This window comes from Pithys albifrons, chromosome 9, assembly GCF_047495875.1.
Source record: "Pithys albifrons albifrons isolate INPA30051 chromosome 9, PitAlb_v1, whole genome shotgun sequence".
In the NCBI taxonomy this organism is placed as follows: Eukaryota; Metazoa; Chordata; class Aves; order Passeriformes; family Thamnophilidae; genus Pithys; species Pithys albifrons.
Window position 1 is genome coordinate 28,658,851 of NC_092466.1, and position 19,267 is coordinate 28,678,117.

Below are 19,267 nucleotides of genomic sequence, written 5' to 3' on the forward strand. Positions count from 1 at the left end.
ATAGCATCAAGATAATGCCCCATCTTCCCTCAACAGGTCTGGAAGACTATTTTCTTCTGACTTCTGATATAATGCCATTTCAGGATTAGGCCCCTGATTTCTCATCAATTCTGATTAAAAGTGTTGTCTAAGCACACTGGAGGCACATGTGCACACCATGTGAGGTGGCAGAAATTACTCCATGCATCTCCTTCTTGCCTCCCCTGCATTCAATGAAACAGGTAGGCCACACCGAGAAAAATCTCAAACCTGAAACATACAAAAGTCTCCAGTGCTTTAATTTAAACTCTTTTCCAGAAAATACACAAGTTCTAAATTTCCAGGAAATATACAAGTCTACACAGTATTTTCAAATATGCTAACACATATGCTGCAGTGTTGTTAGCATCTTTCTATGTTTTGTGCTGTTTTTATGCATTCTACCTGGAATACTCAAAGACAAACTTGAAAGTTAAAGTTATGAGGAAAATTCAGCCACACAGTTTGCTTTAGAATACCCTGTTCTGTCTTGGAAACTTCAGCTAAGTATCTTAATGCCTTAGGTATTAGCTCTACTGTACCTTCATGTATGAGATTTCTTGGTATATTCTCAGAAATTGTACATTACAACCTCATTACAACCTGGTTTCTGCACCAGACATAGCCCACCCTATGTAAAAATTATCTTCTTTACAATGCAGTAAAATTAGCAGCTACTTTGCCTTCTGTAATTATGGAGCTTTAAATATTAATGCATTTATTACAGAAATTTTCTGTGCAAGTTTACCTGACTTGAGAATAAGTTTCCTTGGAAGCAACATTAACCAGGAAAAGTTAAAAGACCTATTAACTGCTTTCTTAACAGCAAGACAACTTTTACCACATCTCTATGAGAAAACCTGCCCTCTCCATGTTCTACTGACTCCCTCTGCTGTGCTTGGGCTACACCTTTCTTGCTCTGCCAGATGCAAAGTGGACACTTTCAAACTCACAGGTGCCAGACTTTTAGCACAAATTCTCAGGCTGCTGTGACTATTCTTCCTGTGAGTGGCAGGTTCCCCCCATGCACTCAAAGCATTTGTTACACTGCTTATTTCTAAAACATTCATTTATAAATTGACCAAACAAAACTGTGTTGTCCGCTCTGGAATAAACACGAGAAACATCACTGTTGGATTTATTTAACATAAGCTTGAGTGGATGTGGGATTTCACCTGTACTCAATAGGCTAAATTCCACACAGATACACTCAACATAATGACCATCTAATTTGTACAAGAATCAAAGCAGATTTTGGCTTTCCGTCTCATATCTGTGCCATGAGCACTTCAAATAAATCCAACAGACAGAGATAAAACACACGACACAAGATTCATAGGATGCCCTTAGGAAAGAAAGGCTCACTTATACCAACATACTTCTGAAGAGTGAGGCTCAGGTTGTGGCTGGCTGACTTGATCTTGTTCTGGGCCTCGAGGTGGGTCATGCTGTCAGTGTTGACTCCATCAATGGCCACCACAAGGTCCCCCTGGTTCATCTGTGACTGTGCTGCCTTGCTGCCAGGGGTGATCTGTGTGGGCAAAGAAAAAAGGTCTTATCAGGATAAGTTATTCTGTAAACAGAACAGTTGGAGAACTCACCCAGAATTATAATACGGAATAGATAGAGCGATAAATACACTAACAGATACAACATGAGCTGTATTTACTATTGTACTGGTGAAACAAAAAAATTTGTGGCAAGCAAACAAATCAAAGTTAACTCATTTCTGCAAAGGTCCAGGACAACATCTACTTGTTATTACTTTCATTTTGAGAGGTTAAGCCCAATTTAATGGTTTCCTCACCACCTATTATCTCTTCCTCAAGGGGATAATTACCACTATTTGTATTACAGTAGTATACAAAGACATTACTCGCAAGCAGAAAACTAATGAACCACTATCTACTGAATGATTTTATTGTATTTTTCCTTCTAAAAGGCATTTTCCCCAAATTAATTCATTTTATTGAGCAGACAGAAAATGGATGTGTGATGGGCCTTGGGCATGCTTTGATTCTTTTGTTGCAAGCTTTATAGGATAACCTTACGTACATACAACCACAGCTCCATTACCAAGACAGATTTCTACATGCCCAAGATGATCTCAACCTGTTGGAGCTGACACTCCAAAGACAGACCAGCACTGGTAGACATTGGAAGCCACAATGCTTCAACTACAAGCACAATTACTGACACAGCAGTTCAGAGAATCTGGTCATTCCCTACAGCAACACATTTTGTTAATTCCAGGTCCCTTGTGAACTGCATCTGAACAGGCAGCACCCTGAACTCAGTTTCACACAACCCTCTCAGCTTCCATAAGGATGACACCAACACACCTTCTTATGAAACTTGACACCACTAGGGAACTCCAGCTAAAACTGAGGAGCCTTTACACACCGTCAGTCAGACAAATTTTAGTGAACACATCAGAGTTGTTCTCTGCTTTCAGCACTCAGTATTTAAAGCAAATGGACATAAGCTATATTTGCTCTCATTTTTAGACACTCGCTTCCTTACATTCCTTGCTTCTAAGGAAGCCCAAGGATAAGCTAAGTACTACAACAAAGGCTGCATTCAAAAATTCTGTTCCTTCAGTACAGTGGACATAAAAAATAACGTGTGATTATGAGCCAAAAATTCCCCTGTGGATTCAGCCAGGCTGAAACTGTGAAGTTAAATTCCTAGGGAAATCAAGACCCAACACAAATTCAAACACTTCTAAGTGTGAAGTGAAATTCCTTAACTCGCCTTTCCTAATATGACCTCAATACACTTATAAATATGTACATACTCGAAACAAAAAATTCTTTCCAAAACAATTCCCTAGACTGCTTACTTACGCTCTTCCCTGGCAAAGAAACATAAGCCAACAGAACGGGGGAAAAGCCAATCCTTTCGTAACATCACATTACAGGTGTGCAGTGCTGAGGTGGGCAGTCCAACTGACTGCGAAGTCTGACAACCAGAGCTGTGAATTCACCAGAACACAAGTTTGTTCTACCTTGTGTGCTAGAAACACAGCATCCTGGATACTCAGATATAACTCAAAAACAAAGATTACTTTTGAATTAGGCACTGTAAGAAATGTACCAGAACTGATCCGATTGCAAGAGACAAATTTTTATACCTTTTCATTATAGATAAAAGGAAAAGGAATTCTACGTGTTCTGAGAGAAAGACAGCCACAGATGTAATGTTCTCCTGCAAGTAGAATTCACTGATAATGGCAGCACCATTTCCTGATGCATTTTTCTGGTGTTAAGAAATTAAGGAGTGGGGAAAATACTTTGTGGTATTTTCAAAGATGGAGTTTTATTCTGCAGTCTAATGTCCCCTCATAGAAAGAGATTAATGGAAACAAGAGGTTCATGTTACAAGCATAGTTTTCCTAACCTATTATACAAACATTAACTTCTGTGCATTGTATTGACTTGCATTGGGCCAAGTACACAGAATCCAGGAGCATATAAAGAATACAGATTATTGGCATACACACATGTACTTGAACCTGCTAAGTCCCCCAAATATGTCAAGAAACAGAAACTGCAACAAAATAAGAGGTGAGGAAAGGGCAAAATATGAGCCATAGCCAAACTCAAGACAAACAAGTCAGTAAGACATGAATTCATCAAGTGGGACACTGCAGTCAGTTTATCTTTTTTCTCTATTAACATGAACCATTTGCCAGTCAGGCAGACACCAAGGCTTGAACCTGCTTGATAGAGGGTTTTTAATAAATTATTATACACATCACTTTTCTGCTTTTGACTTCCTCATGAAACATGCAAGTTCTTGCCACAAAACATTAGCTGTGTGATGCTGGTATTTCCAGTAGCCAGACAGCTGGTCTGAAATTCTGGGACACCCCTCCCCCCTAATTTTTTTTTCTCATCAAAACAAAGATGAGTTTTTGAACTTCAACCCAGTTACTGAAAGTCAAATGTCTGCCCTAACTTGGGAATTCTTACTTAACCCATGTATCTCCCCTTCCACTGCTCAGTGACAGTTCAAAGAAAATAAGCCCACAGAAACAGAGTTTCCACAGAAAGAATAAAGCAGGCTAGATCTGGGACTAGTTTAACATAACTGTAACACACTGACTTCCCTCTCACTTTAATGTTATATCTCAAAATAAAGATACAGCAGGTAATGACAATTGTCCTAGAATTACAGTCAATTCAGAGGGAGGGGATGGTTGTACCTAGTGACATATTTTATGCCTAACACTTTTAGAAAACACTACCAAAATGAAAAAATACATTCATCAGAAGAATTTCTCAAAGAAAAAAGTCCCGAGTAACTCTGAATTTGTGATTTACATGAATTTGTCACTATGGGCATTGCAACACCCTTTCTGAGGCAAAGAGCTCGGAGGGAATCATACTGGGAAAGACAAGGAAAGTCTCAGGCTTGGCTTTCCAGCCAGAGTTCCTTTATTTGAAAAGGAAATGAAAGGGATTTTCAGCCATCTCTCACACTAAGTATAACAGTAGTAAATTCTATGCTGGATCCCTCCCTGCAATTCTGGCTTTCCAATTCCCATTTCAGGGGCCTGCACTCCACTGATGTCACTTCACCTCTAAAATCCAGCTTATCCTAACTTCATAGACAGTAAGATTCACAAGTATAAAAGACGGATCTAATTCATTATATCTGTAATTCAGAAAAATATTAAGTATCAGGAAATAATTACTTCTTCCCCCAGTATCCCCACTGCTCCAAAGCATGCTAGGTTATTTGGCCCTGGAAAGCTTTATATAGAAGGCATTATTAAAGACTGGATGCAGAATCTGTATAAAACATTCAAACTGAAGTACAAAGTAATAACTATTTTAGTTAGAAGCTGAGAGGCATTTCTGTGAGAGTTTCAAATGAAGCTACAGCAGGCATTTACAGCAGACATTGAGAACAGTCAGTAATTGTTGGGGACAAAATACCAGTGTACAGATGGAGATATAGGGAAGCCAGATCTGAAGTGTCAAGGCACTTTCAAGACTATCTTGTTCCCATTTTTAAAGGCCCAGCTGAAAGGAATGGAATGCAAAGTGTTTATCTTTTATCTGTTGGCATTTTCTTCTGAAAATTCAGCTCTGATCTACTAAAAAATTTTCTAAATAAAATCACAAACAGAGAAGAACTCCGTGTCTTTGTGAGATCTTTAGGGAATATTTTCTATTCAAAAACAGTTTTTAAAAACATTTTTGAAGGACAAATGTTAATTAACCCTTGCAATTAGAATGCAAATCCAGATCTGTCTACATAGCAAGTTCTTGTTTGCTCTCATCTCAGCCTCTCTTCTATGAACAGAAGTGACAAACAAAGAAATACAGTACTGTCTGGGCCAAATACGCATTTTTCAATTGGACCATGACTTTTACTTCTTATAAAATCTAGACTATTTCAGAAAATCTTTGTAATAGTCTTAGCTCACTTGCTCTGGATTCCAAAGCAGCTTTCAGTTGCTAGGTGCTGCAAAAGCCTTTATTTAAGACTACAGTAACATGTTCACCAGAGATTCAAGGCACAGCTAGTTCTGTCAATTGATTTACAAAATCCAAGGTACCACTGACAGATCTAATTTTAAAAATATTTCTTTACTGCCTCAAGCTCAAGCACAGACTTCATCTTGGCAAGCCAAACATCTTTCACCCCTCTCAGAAAAGCAGAGGAACACGTGCTGCTTCAGAGCTGGAAATTTTCAGCCCTCACAAATTTCCTACAAGGCAGACATCTGACTTCCAATATCCCTGGCTTAAAGCAAGTGGGCAGGCTGGAAGTATCACATGTTACTCTCAATGCACTACAGAGAATTCTTACTACTCTCTGTTGTGAGCAGATCTGTATTCTGGGTGAATATACAGTACCGCAGTGACAGCTGGGTCCTAAAAAAATCTGTCTGCACTGGGTTCAGAGTAAATACTGCTTAGCAGGGGCTCTGGGAGGCAGTGTACAAAGTGCAGCTGCTGTGCCACCTTGAGATCTGCACATGTTCCCATCCAAGCCCTCTCAGCTCCACTCCAAAGGGGAGAGATAGGGATCAGGCAGCATTTGAGTGGATGAGTGTTAAAATACTAACGAGAATACTTGTATAAACAGATGGATGGACACAGCTTTCCTGCCTCCAAGGAACTCCTAATTTACAAGGCAGACAAAAATATATAGGAAAGCCTATACAACTGAGCTGGTGTCAATGTAGTAACCTGCAGCATTAGCCAGGGCCTCTTTTTTCAGCACTTCAGCTATGCCTGACCTCAATGCCCAAATCAACAAGTTACATTTTCTGCTTCTCATTTAAAAATTTTGTTTCAGAGAATCAAATAATCACTAGCACTAGAAATATACAAAAGCACACAGAATGACTATCCTCTCCTCTTCAAGGCCTCTGGAATAGAAGAGGCTATTAAAAGAAACTATTCCTTTCCATAATCAGAAAATCAGAGACAGGACATTAACTATCCATGACCAGAGTCTATATTATGCTCTTACATGAAAAGGATTGAACAGAGACTAAGAATGACCAGAAAATATAGAATGTTTCCTTCATAGAGAAAACAGCATTTAAATCTCTCTCCTTTATGCAAGTGTTTTTTTGCACAGATACTGCCAACAAACCTTCATAGACTTTCTAAGCTCTGAGGCTCTCAGTGCCTGGGAGTGGTTATTCCTTACTTTATACACAGGAACATGACCTCTTGAAAGGAGTGATTTGCTTTGAAACCCCACTTCAGAATAGTTGCTGAATGTCCATATGAATCCATAAGTTATATCTGGACTGGAGACATCAGTTCCCCCCCATTGTGAACAAGTCAATCGAAGAAATTTAGATTATTGTTTCCTAAATGAGTCACTTTCCATCCCTGTCACCACAACAAAGGTGTAACAGCTTTAAAGGGAAATCATGGATCTTCTCAGAAAATAGTCAGGTTTGGTCCAGAAAAAACAGCAAAGAAAATTAATAAAACCCACTGGGATAAGTCATCAGGCAGAAATTCATCGTTTCATTCAATGAACTGTCAGAAGGCATAAAACAGAAACAAGGAAAGAAACAGCCGAGATAAGCTACACCATAGAGCAAGCGATCCCCTATTTTTGATAATGGCTTTTATAGCATTCTGTGTTAGATGGGAGAACTGAGAAAGTCTGATTAAATTTAAAGACAGGACTGTAGAAACCTGAAACTGAAGTCTTTGCATGTATCACTAGCCAAACATAAAGAAGGTCCCGTTTTTGCAGCTACTATTTGCCAGAACAATATGTCTCATTTCTTAAAATTCACTCTTGAGCTTTACTGTTTTTTTCCTTTCTGGTTTTTTTCTTGTTGTTTATTTGTTTGTTTTAATGAGACAACAAAACCTGCCTTAAATGAACACTCCTGGAATCTGCAAAATATGCCCCTGACACCTTGAAGAGCTTCCATTTATACTAAACAGAGCTGAGCTGGCAAGCTGCAAAGACACTCTGAAGTGGCCTCTCAGGCACTGCTTCATCTGTAACTAGGAAGGGAGATTACAATACATGTGAGAATACCCAAAATAGCTCTAATCTTCCTCTCTTGGGTACCAGGAGCCACAGGGCCACAGCAGCACAGAGATTTTGTGGATGGCCAGTCAGGCACTTAAGATTCAGGACACCCTGTGCCAAAATCCACACTGCAACAGCAGAAGGGCCCTTGGCAGCCCATCTGCCCCAGCTTACCTCAGCCTCAGGTGTGCCAAGCCATGCTGGAATGATGCTGCCCTGATGAACAGAGACTTCCACATAATACCTTCACAAGGCTGCTTTTCATGCACAATATATAGGCTCTTCAAGGGAGGAGACAGGCAGATAGCTCTTCTTGCCAAGCTAACGAGACCCAGGTGATGAAAATAAGCCAAATGTAAAAGATTTTCAGCTGGGAAATGAAAGGAAGCATATGGGCAGTGCTTAGAGGATTGCCATAGGCAAGGCTTTGGGGGATTTTTTTGACAGTCGGTGTCAATATTCCTGTTCCTTGCTGGAAGATCATTTAACTCTCTGCCTCACCTCCACATTATCTGATTGACAAATTTTCAAACTTTTGTTAAAAAAAAAAAGGGAAATATTGTGGACTTCACAGATTAGCTTGTTAGAAACCTGAGTACTATATATACACCAACCATGTAGATGATAGTAAAAGTGTGGTTGTGGCTTTTTAATAGGCTGTGATAGTGTAACTAGATGGTTAAGCAGCTCTTTAAATTTTGCATGCTATGACTAATAGTAATATCTCTTCTCCCAATCTTTATCTAAATATAGCTGTTAAAAGTGTTCAGTCTGTTCTCACTCAGCATCACGTACTATGCCAAGGTAGTGTGTGCTGTGCATCTCGTAGAAATTAAATGGAAGCAGAGAGGTGAGTCATATAATAATAAATGTTGATTGTTTCATTATGACAGCAGGTTTTAAGGAACAAGTGACAAAGTTCTTACTTGGCATCAAAAAGTTTAATAACCTGAATGCAAATCAAAACTGAGAAAAAAACAGAGGCACTGATCCTTAGTATTCTGGCAGCCCCCATGTGTGTGAGCAACTCTGTCAACTTCCCCAGGACACCCCTGCAGCAAACAGACACTCACTTTCCCAGTGCTTGCTGCCACGTTTCTTCAAAGGTTCCCAATCCTCTTCCCTGTTTCTCTTTTTCAGATCTAATGCATTTCAAAGCAGTTGTATAAGGTGGGATGTTTCTTTGTGTTTCCAGCAGACAGATCTCAGTTAGCAATTCTAGCTCTTACATTTTCACAGTTATCAGCTTCTTGAATTCTACATTCTGTGCAGTTTTTTGACCTGCCCACAGAAACACAGTTTGTCTTGTCTCCCCCTACAAGGATTAGCAATAAACTGAGGGGTTTATGTCTTTTCCTATTGGCCACTATGGTAAGATTTTATTTTTTTTCAAGTTCATTCTGCTTAATGCATCTCATGGTATGTAACTAAGACCACAATGCTTTATAACTTTGAAGGGCTTTTGTTTGGTTCAGCTACAATAAGGCCTGACTAAAAGGACATTTGAGACAATACTGAGAGTTTCAGTTTGGCAGTTAGTGGCCTGCAGCCACTTCTGATATTAAGCAACTTAAAATACCTTTGACTTTGAGTAAGTCCTGAGGTTCCAATACAGATCTGACTGATGTATGAATAACTCTTCTGCTCCTGTGTGTGTGTAGGGTACTTATTACACTGATGCAGGTTTGCATTTAACTGTTCTCTAACTGTGAATTTGTTTGTGTTCTTGTTGTTTCTGACCACCAGAATACCAATGGAGTAATTCTTTCTCTAATCACTGAAATATGAGCTGCCAGTTTGACACAGCAAATAACAATCCTGTCTCTAAACCAGAAGTACTTAGCACTCAACTCTGTGTTTTGCCTACAGATGGTAGAACAGTGCAGTACACACAGAAAGGCATCTGCATGAAAGGAGATGAAATGGAGCAAATGCCCACAGCGACAGAGATGTTGGATCAGAACTGATATTGCAGGAACTGCACTTGGCATCGTGGCTTTACTTTTGCACCTGAGGTTTTAGGAGACTGTCTTGCCAAATGTGAATCTGTTCCAATTGGAAGGCCCAGCATTAACCTGCCAGCATATATCAGCAATTACTCATTAAACACTCTGTTTATCCACAAGAATAACTGTTCTGTACCTGTAGCATACATCCATGCTCTGTGAGAGAATAAACAAAAGCACAGGCTTCAAACTTCAGAGACTGAAGAATTCTTTTTAAGATCAAAGTGAATAAAAAATAATAGAAGAAAAGTCCTGCTGAGAAAGTGCAATGCCAATTTCTTCTGTAATATGCTGTATCACATTTAATGCATAACATGACATTCTGCCAAGTATCCCAGCAGGAACCTTGGGAATTTAAATTTGGTGCAAGTAAAATACAATCTTGATGGTACCTGCACTGCTGGATGTTTCAGGAAGCTGGGGAAGGTGTAGAGACTGAGGATAGTTCTTTTACCTGTTAAAAGGTAATGGCTTAAACTTTGTTTTCCTAGCTTTCCATTTTACCACAGAGAGGCTACTTCTGTTAGGATGCCACAGGAACCACACCTGGTCAAGAGGAAGTAATCTGAACATATTGATATAATCTCAAATCTAAAAGGGAAATCCTGTGATGTTGAAGATTATGTTGAAGCAGCACAACCTGAATTTTGAAAAAGGAAGGGTCTTTTTTTTAATTAAATCCTTTAAAAAGGAAAGCATCCCTGGGAAGGTTCTGAGGATTGAACTTCCTTGATAGTATGATGATGCCAATGTTGGTTTTGGGTGTTGCAACCCATCAAAGTAGTGGCTACAGCAACCTCCAAAGATTTCCCACTGAAAGCTTGCAGAGTATAACAACACACACACACACGTGATTTTACTTGATAAAGTACATGCCACATGGTTTTATCAAAGTAAAATCATCTCTCTAACCAAATTTTACATCCATTAGCTTTATAACCCCATATTGCATAAATGCAGTATCTTCCCACACATCTCTCAGTGGCTTCGAGGCATGCAGCAGTATTAAGCTGACAAGTTTTCAAAATGTGTGTGGGTTTTTTTGTTGTTTTTTTTTTTTTCAAATGCTGGAGTATTTTCAACAACTCTAAAATAACAAGTTTTTATATGACTTCAGAATGGCTTCCCATTTACAGACAAAATAAAATAGAAATGAAATGTTGTAGCATACTGGTAATACCTATAGCTAAAGGCTATTTCAGACTCAAAAAAAAAAAAAAAGGCCAAATTATTAAGATGGGAAAAGAATAATTTATTGAGAAATTTCTTCTTTAATTTCTGGTAAAAAAGAAGTCAGACCAGAGGGGTGTGCTGTACACAAAGGTAACCTGGACTAACAGTCTTCTTTCCCAATAGAGTCCTGCTTCATCAGCTCCCCTTCCCAACCTGCACCATTTCCTGGGGGGAATCTGAAGTAAAAATCTTTTGAAAAGAATTATGCCAAAGACAATGATATTATGTTCTGAAAATTTACAGGAAGTCTTCATTAAACATCACTCTTGTATATGAGCCAACACATCCTGAAAGTTACAATGGAAAATACTACTCAGTTAAGAAGGGTGTATTGAAATAAGGTTTTAACATGAATGCTCCATAAACTTGAGAAGCCAGAGGTAGATTTAGAAGGTTACTTAAAAAGGTTGTCAAGAAATGAAAGATCTCAGCCAGTTAATATTTGCCTGTGGTGAATGGCTTTTCATTTAGAATCCGTTTGAAGATCCAAACACCACTTACCTTCATTGCACCACATCTTCTACTTTGATGCAAAAGTTTGGGGCTGAAACTTGATTCAAAAATTCCCAGCAACTACAAGGAAAGCAGTTCTTGGGGAATTCTCATTCCAGACAAGGGCACAAGTCTGTCATCTTGGGATTCTTAATTCAGCAGAGCGCATAGTTTGAGCATCCTCAATTATCTTTGGATAAGCTACTGGGTTTTTATTTTTATTTTTTTGCAGTGTTGTTTCTACTGACATGTTTTGAATTCCACAAGGATTACCCAGCTCAGGTGTGTGTGGAGAGGGGTTTCAATATGCAAAGACTATGATGAGTATTAAGGCAGGAGGAGAAGCCTGGTCAGTATTTCCTAAGCAGCTGATGTGCTGCTTTTGCACCTTCTGTGCTGCCCACCCTGGTGATCAACAGGTAAGGGTTAGAGACCTTTCAGTTGCATGGGGAATGCTAAGATGTATCTCATCTTAATACATTCTTCAAATTTATTTTGTGCTACATTCCAGAGGCTTCAACCAAAAAACCTCCATTGTTTCAATTACAGAGGGTAAAGGGGGCACCAATGAATTGTGAATGAACAATTCCCAACAAATCAAAATGGCCCTACAAAACAGAGCCTGCAGACCTGCCTGATATTGCTGGTTAGTGATACTTTTACCTCCTAACTTGGGGAGCAATGCTTCCCCAATTCCTTTTTGGGAACTCTGCTTTCCTGTTTGATCTCATCTAGATTTGGTGTTCACTTTTTACTGGTATAAACAGCACCAAGAGAAAGGCAGGATTTTTCTTCCAGAGCATGCAGGTTTTAATGGAGTGCTTCAGATCAGGTTCCACAGTCTGCTGTCTACATGTACTCCTCCAACCCTCTCTACATTCCTACTTCTTTGAAGTGATTAACTATACTTGGAAATAGCAGCGAATCAAAGATTTCTACTGGTCTGGCATCATGCTCACTGGTTTAAGAACTGGGTGTGGATTTTTCACAATGGCCTAGACATTCATATCTAATAAACATTCTCAGGTAACAAAGGTTTGGTGCATAAATTTTGTGAAAATCATCATTAGCCTGCTTGTTGGCTAGGCTTTATAGGGCTGAATGTGGTTCTGATTCTTAGTTTAAAATACTTATTCATCCTCAGTTCAGAGCATTGCTCCTTATGGATCATCAGGCTGTGTAATTTATGAGGAAGTAACAGAATTAGTTTCAGGAAGTGCTTCACTTCCATTTCAGAGCTGTACTTTTATCTTTAATTTCTTGCCTATAACTGCAGACATTTTTCTCTGCACTGCAAGCAGAGGCTGTAATGAGCTACACATCAAAATTTGTTTCTAAACTCTGCATGTCCAAATTAGGAATTTTCCTCTTCTGATCCAGGGTAAATATGCTAATTATGATAATCTGGTTGCATATTTTGTTAAGGAATAAATATTCACAGGGCATCTATTTAAGTCCTTGGAAGGAATGCAATCAAGTTCCGAATTTGCGTTAACAGTGTTTTCCTTGGCTGCATTAGACAGTAAATTCAGCAATGGAGCATGTCAAAATAATTGGTTTGGAAGAGGCAGCAGGAAAGTTGTTGTTTGACCAAGAAAGAATGTCAGAAGGTCTAAGGTAGCCTGCCTTTCTGTGTCCAGTTTGTCTTTTTCCCTTCATCTGGCACTGAATGAATTGCTAAACAATGGATTGTATAGATGAGAAAATATGACAGTTACTTTAATAAGGATTCCTGCTGCTGCTGAAAACATTATTTGCCTGATACAAATGAGGAATGAAAGGAACACAGAAAAAAAGTTAACCCTCCACTTTGATCTCAAATGAGGACTTAGTTAAACTGCAGGACAATGAGTTTCATCACTGTATTTTGTGATCAAGGAAGTATCTGAATGGCTAAATTAAAGTGACATTTTGGACTGCATAAAGAAAAAATGTCTTTAAAGAAGATGGATATATTCCCTAATACCAGCATGCAAATCTCAGATCTAGCCAGAATTATGGCTGATGGAATTATTAAAGTTCTCTGTTCTAGGCAGTTATATTTACAGTGACATTTCTCAGAGCTGTACACCCACGTGCAAACAAAAATTGTAGACATTCTGGAATTTTAATATGTTGTCAAAGCTTGATCTTGGCCAAGTTTCTCTAAACCCTCTTCAATCAGGAGATTATAAAGTGGATGACTGGCTCCCACCCTCCCTAGGTTTATTTTTCATCTCTTTCCTTCTTCTTACATCCTTTCTCCTCTCACAGCATTGTTCAGTAACATTGCTTAATCTCATTAATCATGTTTGCAGAGAAAATATTTAAAACTGTCAGTAATGGAGCTTTGATGTGATCAATATCAACACTGTAACAACTACAATGGCAGCACCAAACATTTCTCAGAGTGAATACACACCTATTTACCAAACAGGAGGCTTTTACTTCAGATACCAGGAAGCGGAAATAAATGAAAATTAGGAATGTCTGGCTGATTATTTGGCAGCTGGTGAGATTCCTGGGGCAGAAAGAAGTGCCAAATGGAGCCATGTCAGTAATCTCTCTCTATCCTAGGATGGGTCTTCTATTTATAGAACTATGCAGCCCTTGAAAAGACTATAAGGTTGCACATGTGTATGATTTGGGAGCAGCATATGCATTTTACATGAAACAGCCTGATAAAATCCAAAGATGATCCCAAAATTTTAGTGGACCTGTTTTAAACAGTACCACATATTATGTCCATCTGGTTTGCTCAGCTGGTGACAGGCATTTTCTTCTGAATGACCTTCCCCTCTTGCCTTCCTGTTACGATTAAAAGAAATTCACCCTCTACCTTCTGCTTCCATTTCCTGTGTATCTCCTACTTAAAATCCTTAGAAAAAAAGCTCTTTCATAAATCCAGATCATACCAATGAGTCTTCTGGGTCATAGCCAGTCCAGTATACATTGTAAAAGTAATTTCTATTCCACACAGTGACATTAACCTCCTATTCTATATCTAGAAAGCAATTATTTCATAATGATGCTATTCTTCAACAGCTATCCAAAGTAAGAATTAGAAAAAGACCTATTACTCAGTCTTAACATTGAGTCCCTGCTGGAAATAACACTCTACCAGAAAAATTTTATTGTCAAATTGGAGACATTCACAAGGCTGCGGAGGAAAATATTAAGCATAAACAGTAGCTTATACTAAGGCTATATGAATCAATTACACAGAGAAAATGTGAAAGTTAGCCTTGATTCATCTAGCTATATGTCTTCTCTGATGAAGGGACACCAGAGATTTGAGGGATTCTCTGCTTTGAAACAGCAAGGCATCGAAGCCTCCTCCACACATGTCCAGTGCTGAGCATAACAGGGCTTAGACCCTCCCTGTCTCTGTACCTCAGGGTAATACAAGTATTACAAATAAAGAATCAGCTTGTTTCATAGTGACAAACAAGACACCAAGCAATATTTTGGTCAAATGACACAGAAGACTGGTATAAATAAGTCATCCAGGCATTAAAATGAGTTCCTAATGAAAAATACAAATAGAAGGGAAAAAAACCCACACACACAAAAAAGGAGAAACCGAGACATAAGAAAAAGAGAAAACTTATTTTACAAGTTTCTGGCTATGTCAAAACATCCAAAATCACCTCATCTCATCTCATCTGCTGCTCTGTGTGAATAACAAAGACAAACAGAGGTGACATGAAAGCATGGATTGCAAGCTCTATGCTACCTGCCCTTCAGTCTAGGCGGTAATTGCAGCATCTGCTGCAGCCTCTGTGAAGAGCTGTGCAGTGACAGTGCAGAGGTAAAAGCTCTACTGACAATAAGGTGTTGGACTCATCTCTTTGAAGGCCCCTTATCCTTTTTTATCATGCATGACCCTGTAAGAATGTGCAATGCAATCATCCAGAGGGAAAAAACCCACTAGGCTTTCAAGCTAAGCTTTTGCTGGCTGCAACTCAGATATGACACCAAGTCATGCCCATCTTATGTAAAAACTGATAAGAAGGCTGGAAACTGTTTATGGTATATCAACATGTAATTAGAAAGTCTTGTGCCTGTGTTAGTATGTACACTGATAATCAACTCTCAGAAAAAAACAAAACAAAACAAAACAACAAAGAGAAAGAGAATGGAGAAATGAATGTCTAAACATCAAAAGTGGTTAAATCCTTCTAAAAAAGCAATCACAAAGAACAGAACTGTTCTAAGACTAACAGCTTTTGAAACAGCATCATTACAAGTACCTTCCCCAAGTAAGGTGTGAATCAAGCTGTTAGTGACTGTAAGTTAGTGACTCAAGGATAATTCCATTGTACATATTCTTCCTGTGAGCCCAGCCTGTTTGCCTTGGAGAACCAGCAGACTTCTGTCTCCTGGGATTTTATTTTTCTGTCCTGTCAACATGTTAGAAATAAAGCTTCCGCACAGCAAAACTATTATGGTTCCTATTCCCCATTACTTTGCACAAGTTTATTCTCTTCAGTGCAAATGCAAGTGTTTCAGTTTCTCTTTTAACTGCTTTGTACCACAAATGCCTTCATAACTGCTTGGCAATGGTAAATCAGAGTTTTCATTTTCACCTCAGGCCAAACAGCTATGATTTCTTCTCAAATAAAATTCAGAAAACATACCTTTAATTTACAATAAGATTCTAAAAGCTCTTTTATTCTCTTTACAATTTTATGAGTATGGAAGTGAATTAAGAATGGCAGGCAGCCTGGTGATGTCCCAAAGAGCAACCTCCCTTCTCTTCCTATCAAAAGTAACAACTCATAAGTCCACGTCACCCTTACATTTGGGAAACCCTCTCCAATGACTGGGCCACAGAAAACGCTGCACAAAGGACAGTTGTCAGGACTCACATGTAACTTGCCATCTTGCAAAGCCAATGTGTAGCTCACCTTCCTCTTCATACCAGAGTCCTTTTTTGCTCCATTATGCAAACACCCAAAGCACACACCATTTTTGCAATCTTTTGAATGAGAAATAAGCTTAAATCACAGAAATTAAAGTTTGAAGATGCCTGTATTGGCAGAATGCAGATAACAAGCCCATGTTAGTGGGGAAAGAGAAGTCCAGGAAAGCCAGGAGAAGGTCCACAGAATCAATAGAATACATCTAAATTTAACTGTAGTTTAATCATCTACAAAGCATGCATATCCATTACAAAAACAAAAAAAGTACACATAATGGATTTAGGAAAGGCTGGATTTCAGAGTTGTACATTTATCTCAAAGGGCAGAAAGGATGATTATAGAAACTTCTGAGGTAAACACAAGTCAATAGTAAGAATAATTTTTCCCCCTGTTAAACATTTTTGTTTCCCTTTCTAGCTTTGTGTAAGAGATATAACAATCAATTGGGAAACACCATCCATGTGTAGGTAATGCACACTCTCAAATCCAGTCATTATACGTTTATACACCAAAGAGTTTTAGAGATCTGTATGGTTTTATGTTTTTGCATAAGCTATAGTCAAAGTATCAGTCCATGGCATAGTGGATAGCAATATTACAATATACCATTTTGTTAAACCATCATTTGAACGGTGTTAATATCAGTAAAGGAAAATTTTTTAATCTGTTTTAAACAGAAACATGTAACTTAAGTTATGATAGTATCTTCAGTATTTAGTAATACAGATCAATGTTGCTAAAGCTTGACTTAAGAGTATTCAGTGCAACAGCACTTGTCAACATATTGAGTTAATATGTTTTTAAAAGTGGAGATTATTTGTAGCAGAAATTGTTTTGCCATGCTAAAAATGCAAGTACTCCTCTAGGAGGCTTCTACTTTTATACAATGCACTGTTCATGAAGGGCACTAATCCATAGTATTACAAGGACTAAATGCCAATTAATTCTCCCTTATGAGTTGTGATAAATGATTATTTTAGGGTGAAGCTATACATTTTCCAAAGGGTCTTTATCACAACCATGTTGACAGGACTTTAAGTATGATGGTATGCTTAGTACTACCCTAAAGTAGCTGAAGTATGTGCCGCAGCAGGTGCCACAGGCAGCACATAGATTTGCCTTGACATTAGAACACAGGGTATAGAATGAGTGCAGGATTGTTTGATGGATTTAAAAAGAGCATATGTTGGGAATGGTTTGGAGAAGTGGAGCCTTCAGGGTACAGCATTAGAGTCAAAGCTAACTAACTTTGAGGAAATCCTGCCTCATCATGGCAACAGTTCTTTGAACTTCACAATCATCAGGTATCCGTCATTAAAGAAACATTTCAACACCTCTAAGGGAAAAGCTCACTGAAGTGTAACCTTTGGGGCAAAGTAAGACCAAACTATTAATACATGCTGTATGAGCCTTAAGGGATACATTTCTGCCAAAGAACTGTAAATATTATACTTGCATCTGTTTTACAAAATGTAAGCACAGTTTACAATTATTTAACATCCTTGACAATGCCCTCTTTGTAAAAACTTCAATTTTTGCACAGAAGGTGACAGCTTTTACAGGATCTCTCTGCATCTGTGAATTTGTGTGTCCAAGCTAGACTGACCAATTCTCTCTACCCAAGCAGGAGATGCAAAGCCTTGCTGGCCACAGCTGTGCTTCTCCTCCAGCACACACACACCTCTCTCACACACAATCATGCATGTGCACAGTCAGTGTGGTGGGGATCTCTGCAAGGATTTTCCTACAAATATTTCTTCACAGCCCTTAATGGTTCTGGCCTTTGCAATGCCATTCTACAAAGATGTTGATTATTCCTTTACCAATATCCCAGCGGTGGTAAACAGCATCAAGTTTTCATTTTCTTGATCCATCTGCAAAATCAATTTGTGCTTTCTCTGTTAATGAAAGTCATAGATAACTTGTCAAAATGAAGTGAAATATCTAACCAGTTCACTTGATAGTCAGTTTATGGACTTGAGGAGTGCCAAAAATGTAGCCAAAATTAAAGATCTGTGAAAAATAATGGAATCATCCCAAATGCCACTAGGAAAGCACCTAAGCAGTGTTCACCTTTTCTAGATTAGCCCTAAAATATTTACACAGCCAGAAACCCTCAACCTCATCTGCAATTAAAAATATAGAGCTACATTCTCTGATATTAGAAAAAGTACTACATTCTATGGTTATCAGTCTCCTTAATAGAGTTATACTGGTTTGTACCAGCTGAAAACATTACTCTTGTCTTAGGAAGAGTAGAGTTTTTCTTACAGAAGGAATTTTAATGTTACATGAAATAGTATTTTTTCCAAGCTCCTTTTATACACAAGTGATTGAGAACAGCAGCATTATCCTTCCACTCATAAGGCTCTCTTGACAAATATGTTTCCCCTGTAGCTTCATAGAACTAGTGGAATTATACCAGGAATAAATCTGTTCCAGTATCTTCAGTTACTCTATTTGGAAACTAGTCATTTGCCTGACCTTCAGTGCAATGCTAAAAACAGAGTTTGTCTGTCATCAAGAGCCAGTGAGATTTCAGATAAAACAGAAGTCATGGCTCCTGCAATGAAATTCCAGGAGTGTCCATCAAAGGCTTGCCAACAATAGCATCTCACTCAGTCAAGACTTTCATACTTTGATAAAACTGGGGGAAGGGGGGGGGAGAAGATGAGATTTGGCATTGGGAACTGGGCATGCCGCACAAATTAGTACTCAGCTGAAATATGCAAAACCAAAAGGATTACATTCTATCTAAACTTTTATGACTTGAATAGCTTTAGTTCTATACAGGTCCAATAATTTGTCAGAGAATTAGGAACTCATTTTCTACATTCATTGTGGGACTTTTTACCCCAACTGGGGAACATTCCTTCCAGCTGCCAGCACTAGAATGTATTTAACATACCATATAGATCAACACAAAATAAATTATATTTATTTTAAACACCAACATAAATATTGTGGACAAGCACTGGAGTGGAAGCAGGAGTATTTATTCTCCAACTTCCTTGTTTAAATTACAATAGAATAATCTTGTGTTCTTTTGAACAAGAGGATTGTTATAGAAGGACAATTGCCAGGCAA

At 38.5% G+C, this 19,267-nt stretch overlaps 1 protein-coding gene across 7 annotated transcripts in view; it reads right to left on the reverse strand.

Annotated features, from left to right (window-relative positions):
* The window catches only part of LDB3 (LIM domain binding 3), a 121,412-nt gene that overhangs the window by 81,615 nt on the left and 20,530 nt on the right, over positions 1-19,267 (reverse strand). For all 7 annotated transcript variants that reach the window (XM_071563394.1, XM_071563395.1, XM_071563391.1 and 4 more), the window contains exon 3: positions 1,398-1,549. In XM_071563394.1, coding sequence (XP_071419495.1) covers positions 1,398-1,549 — 152 coding nt within the window. The remainder of the gene's footprint in view (positions 1-1,397; positions 1,550-19,267) is intronic.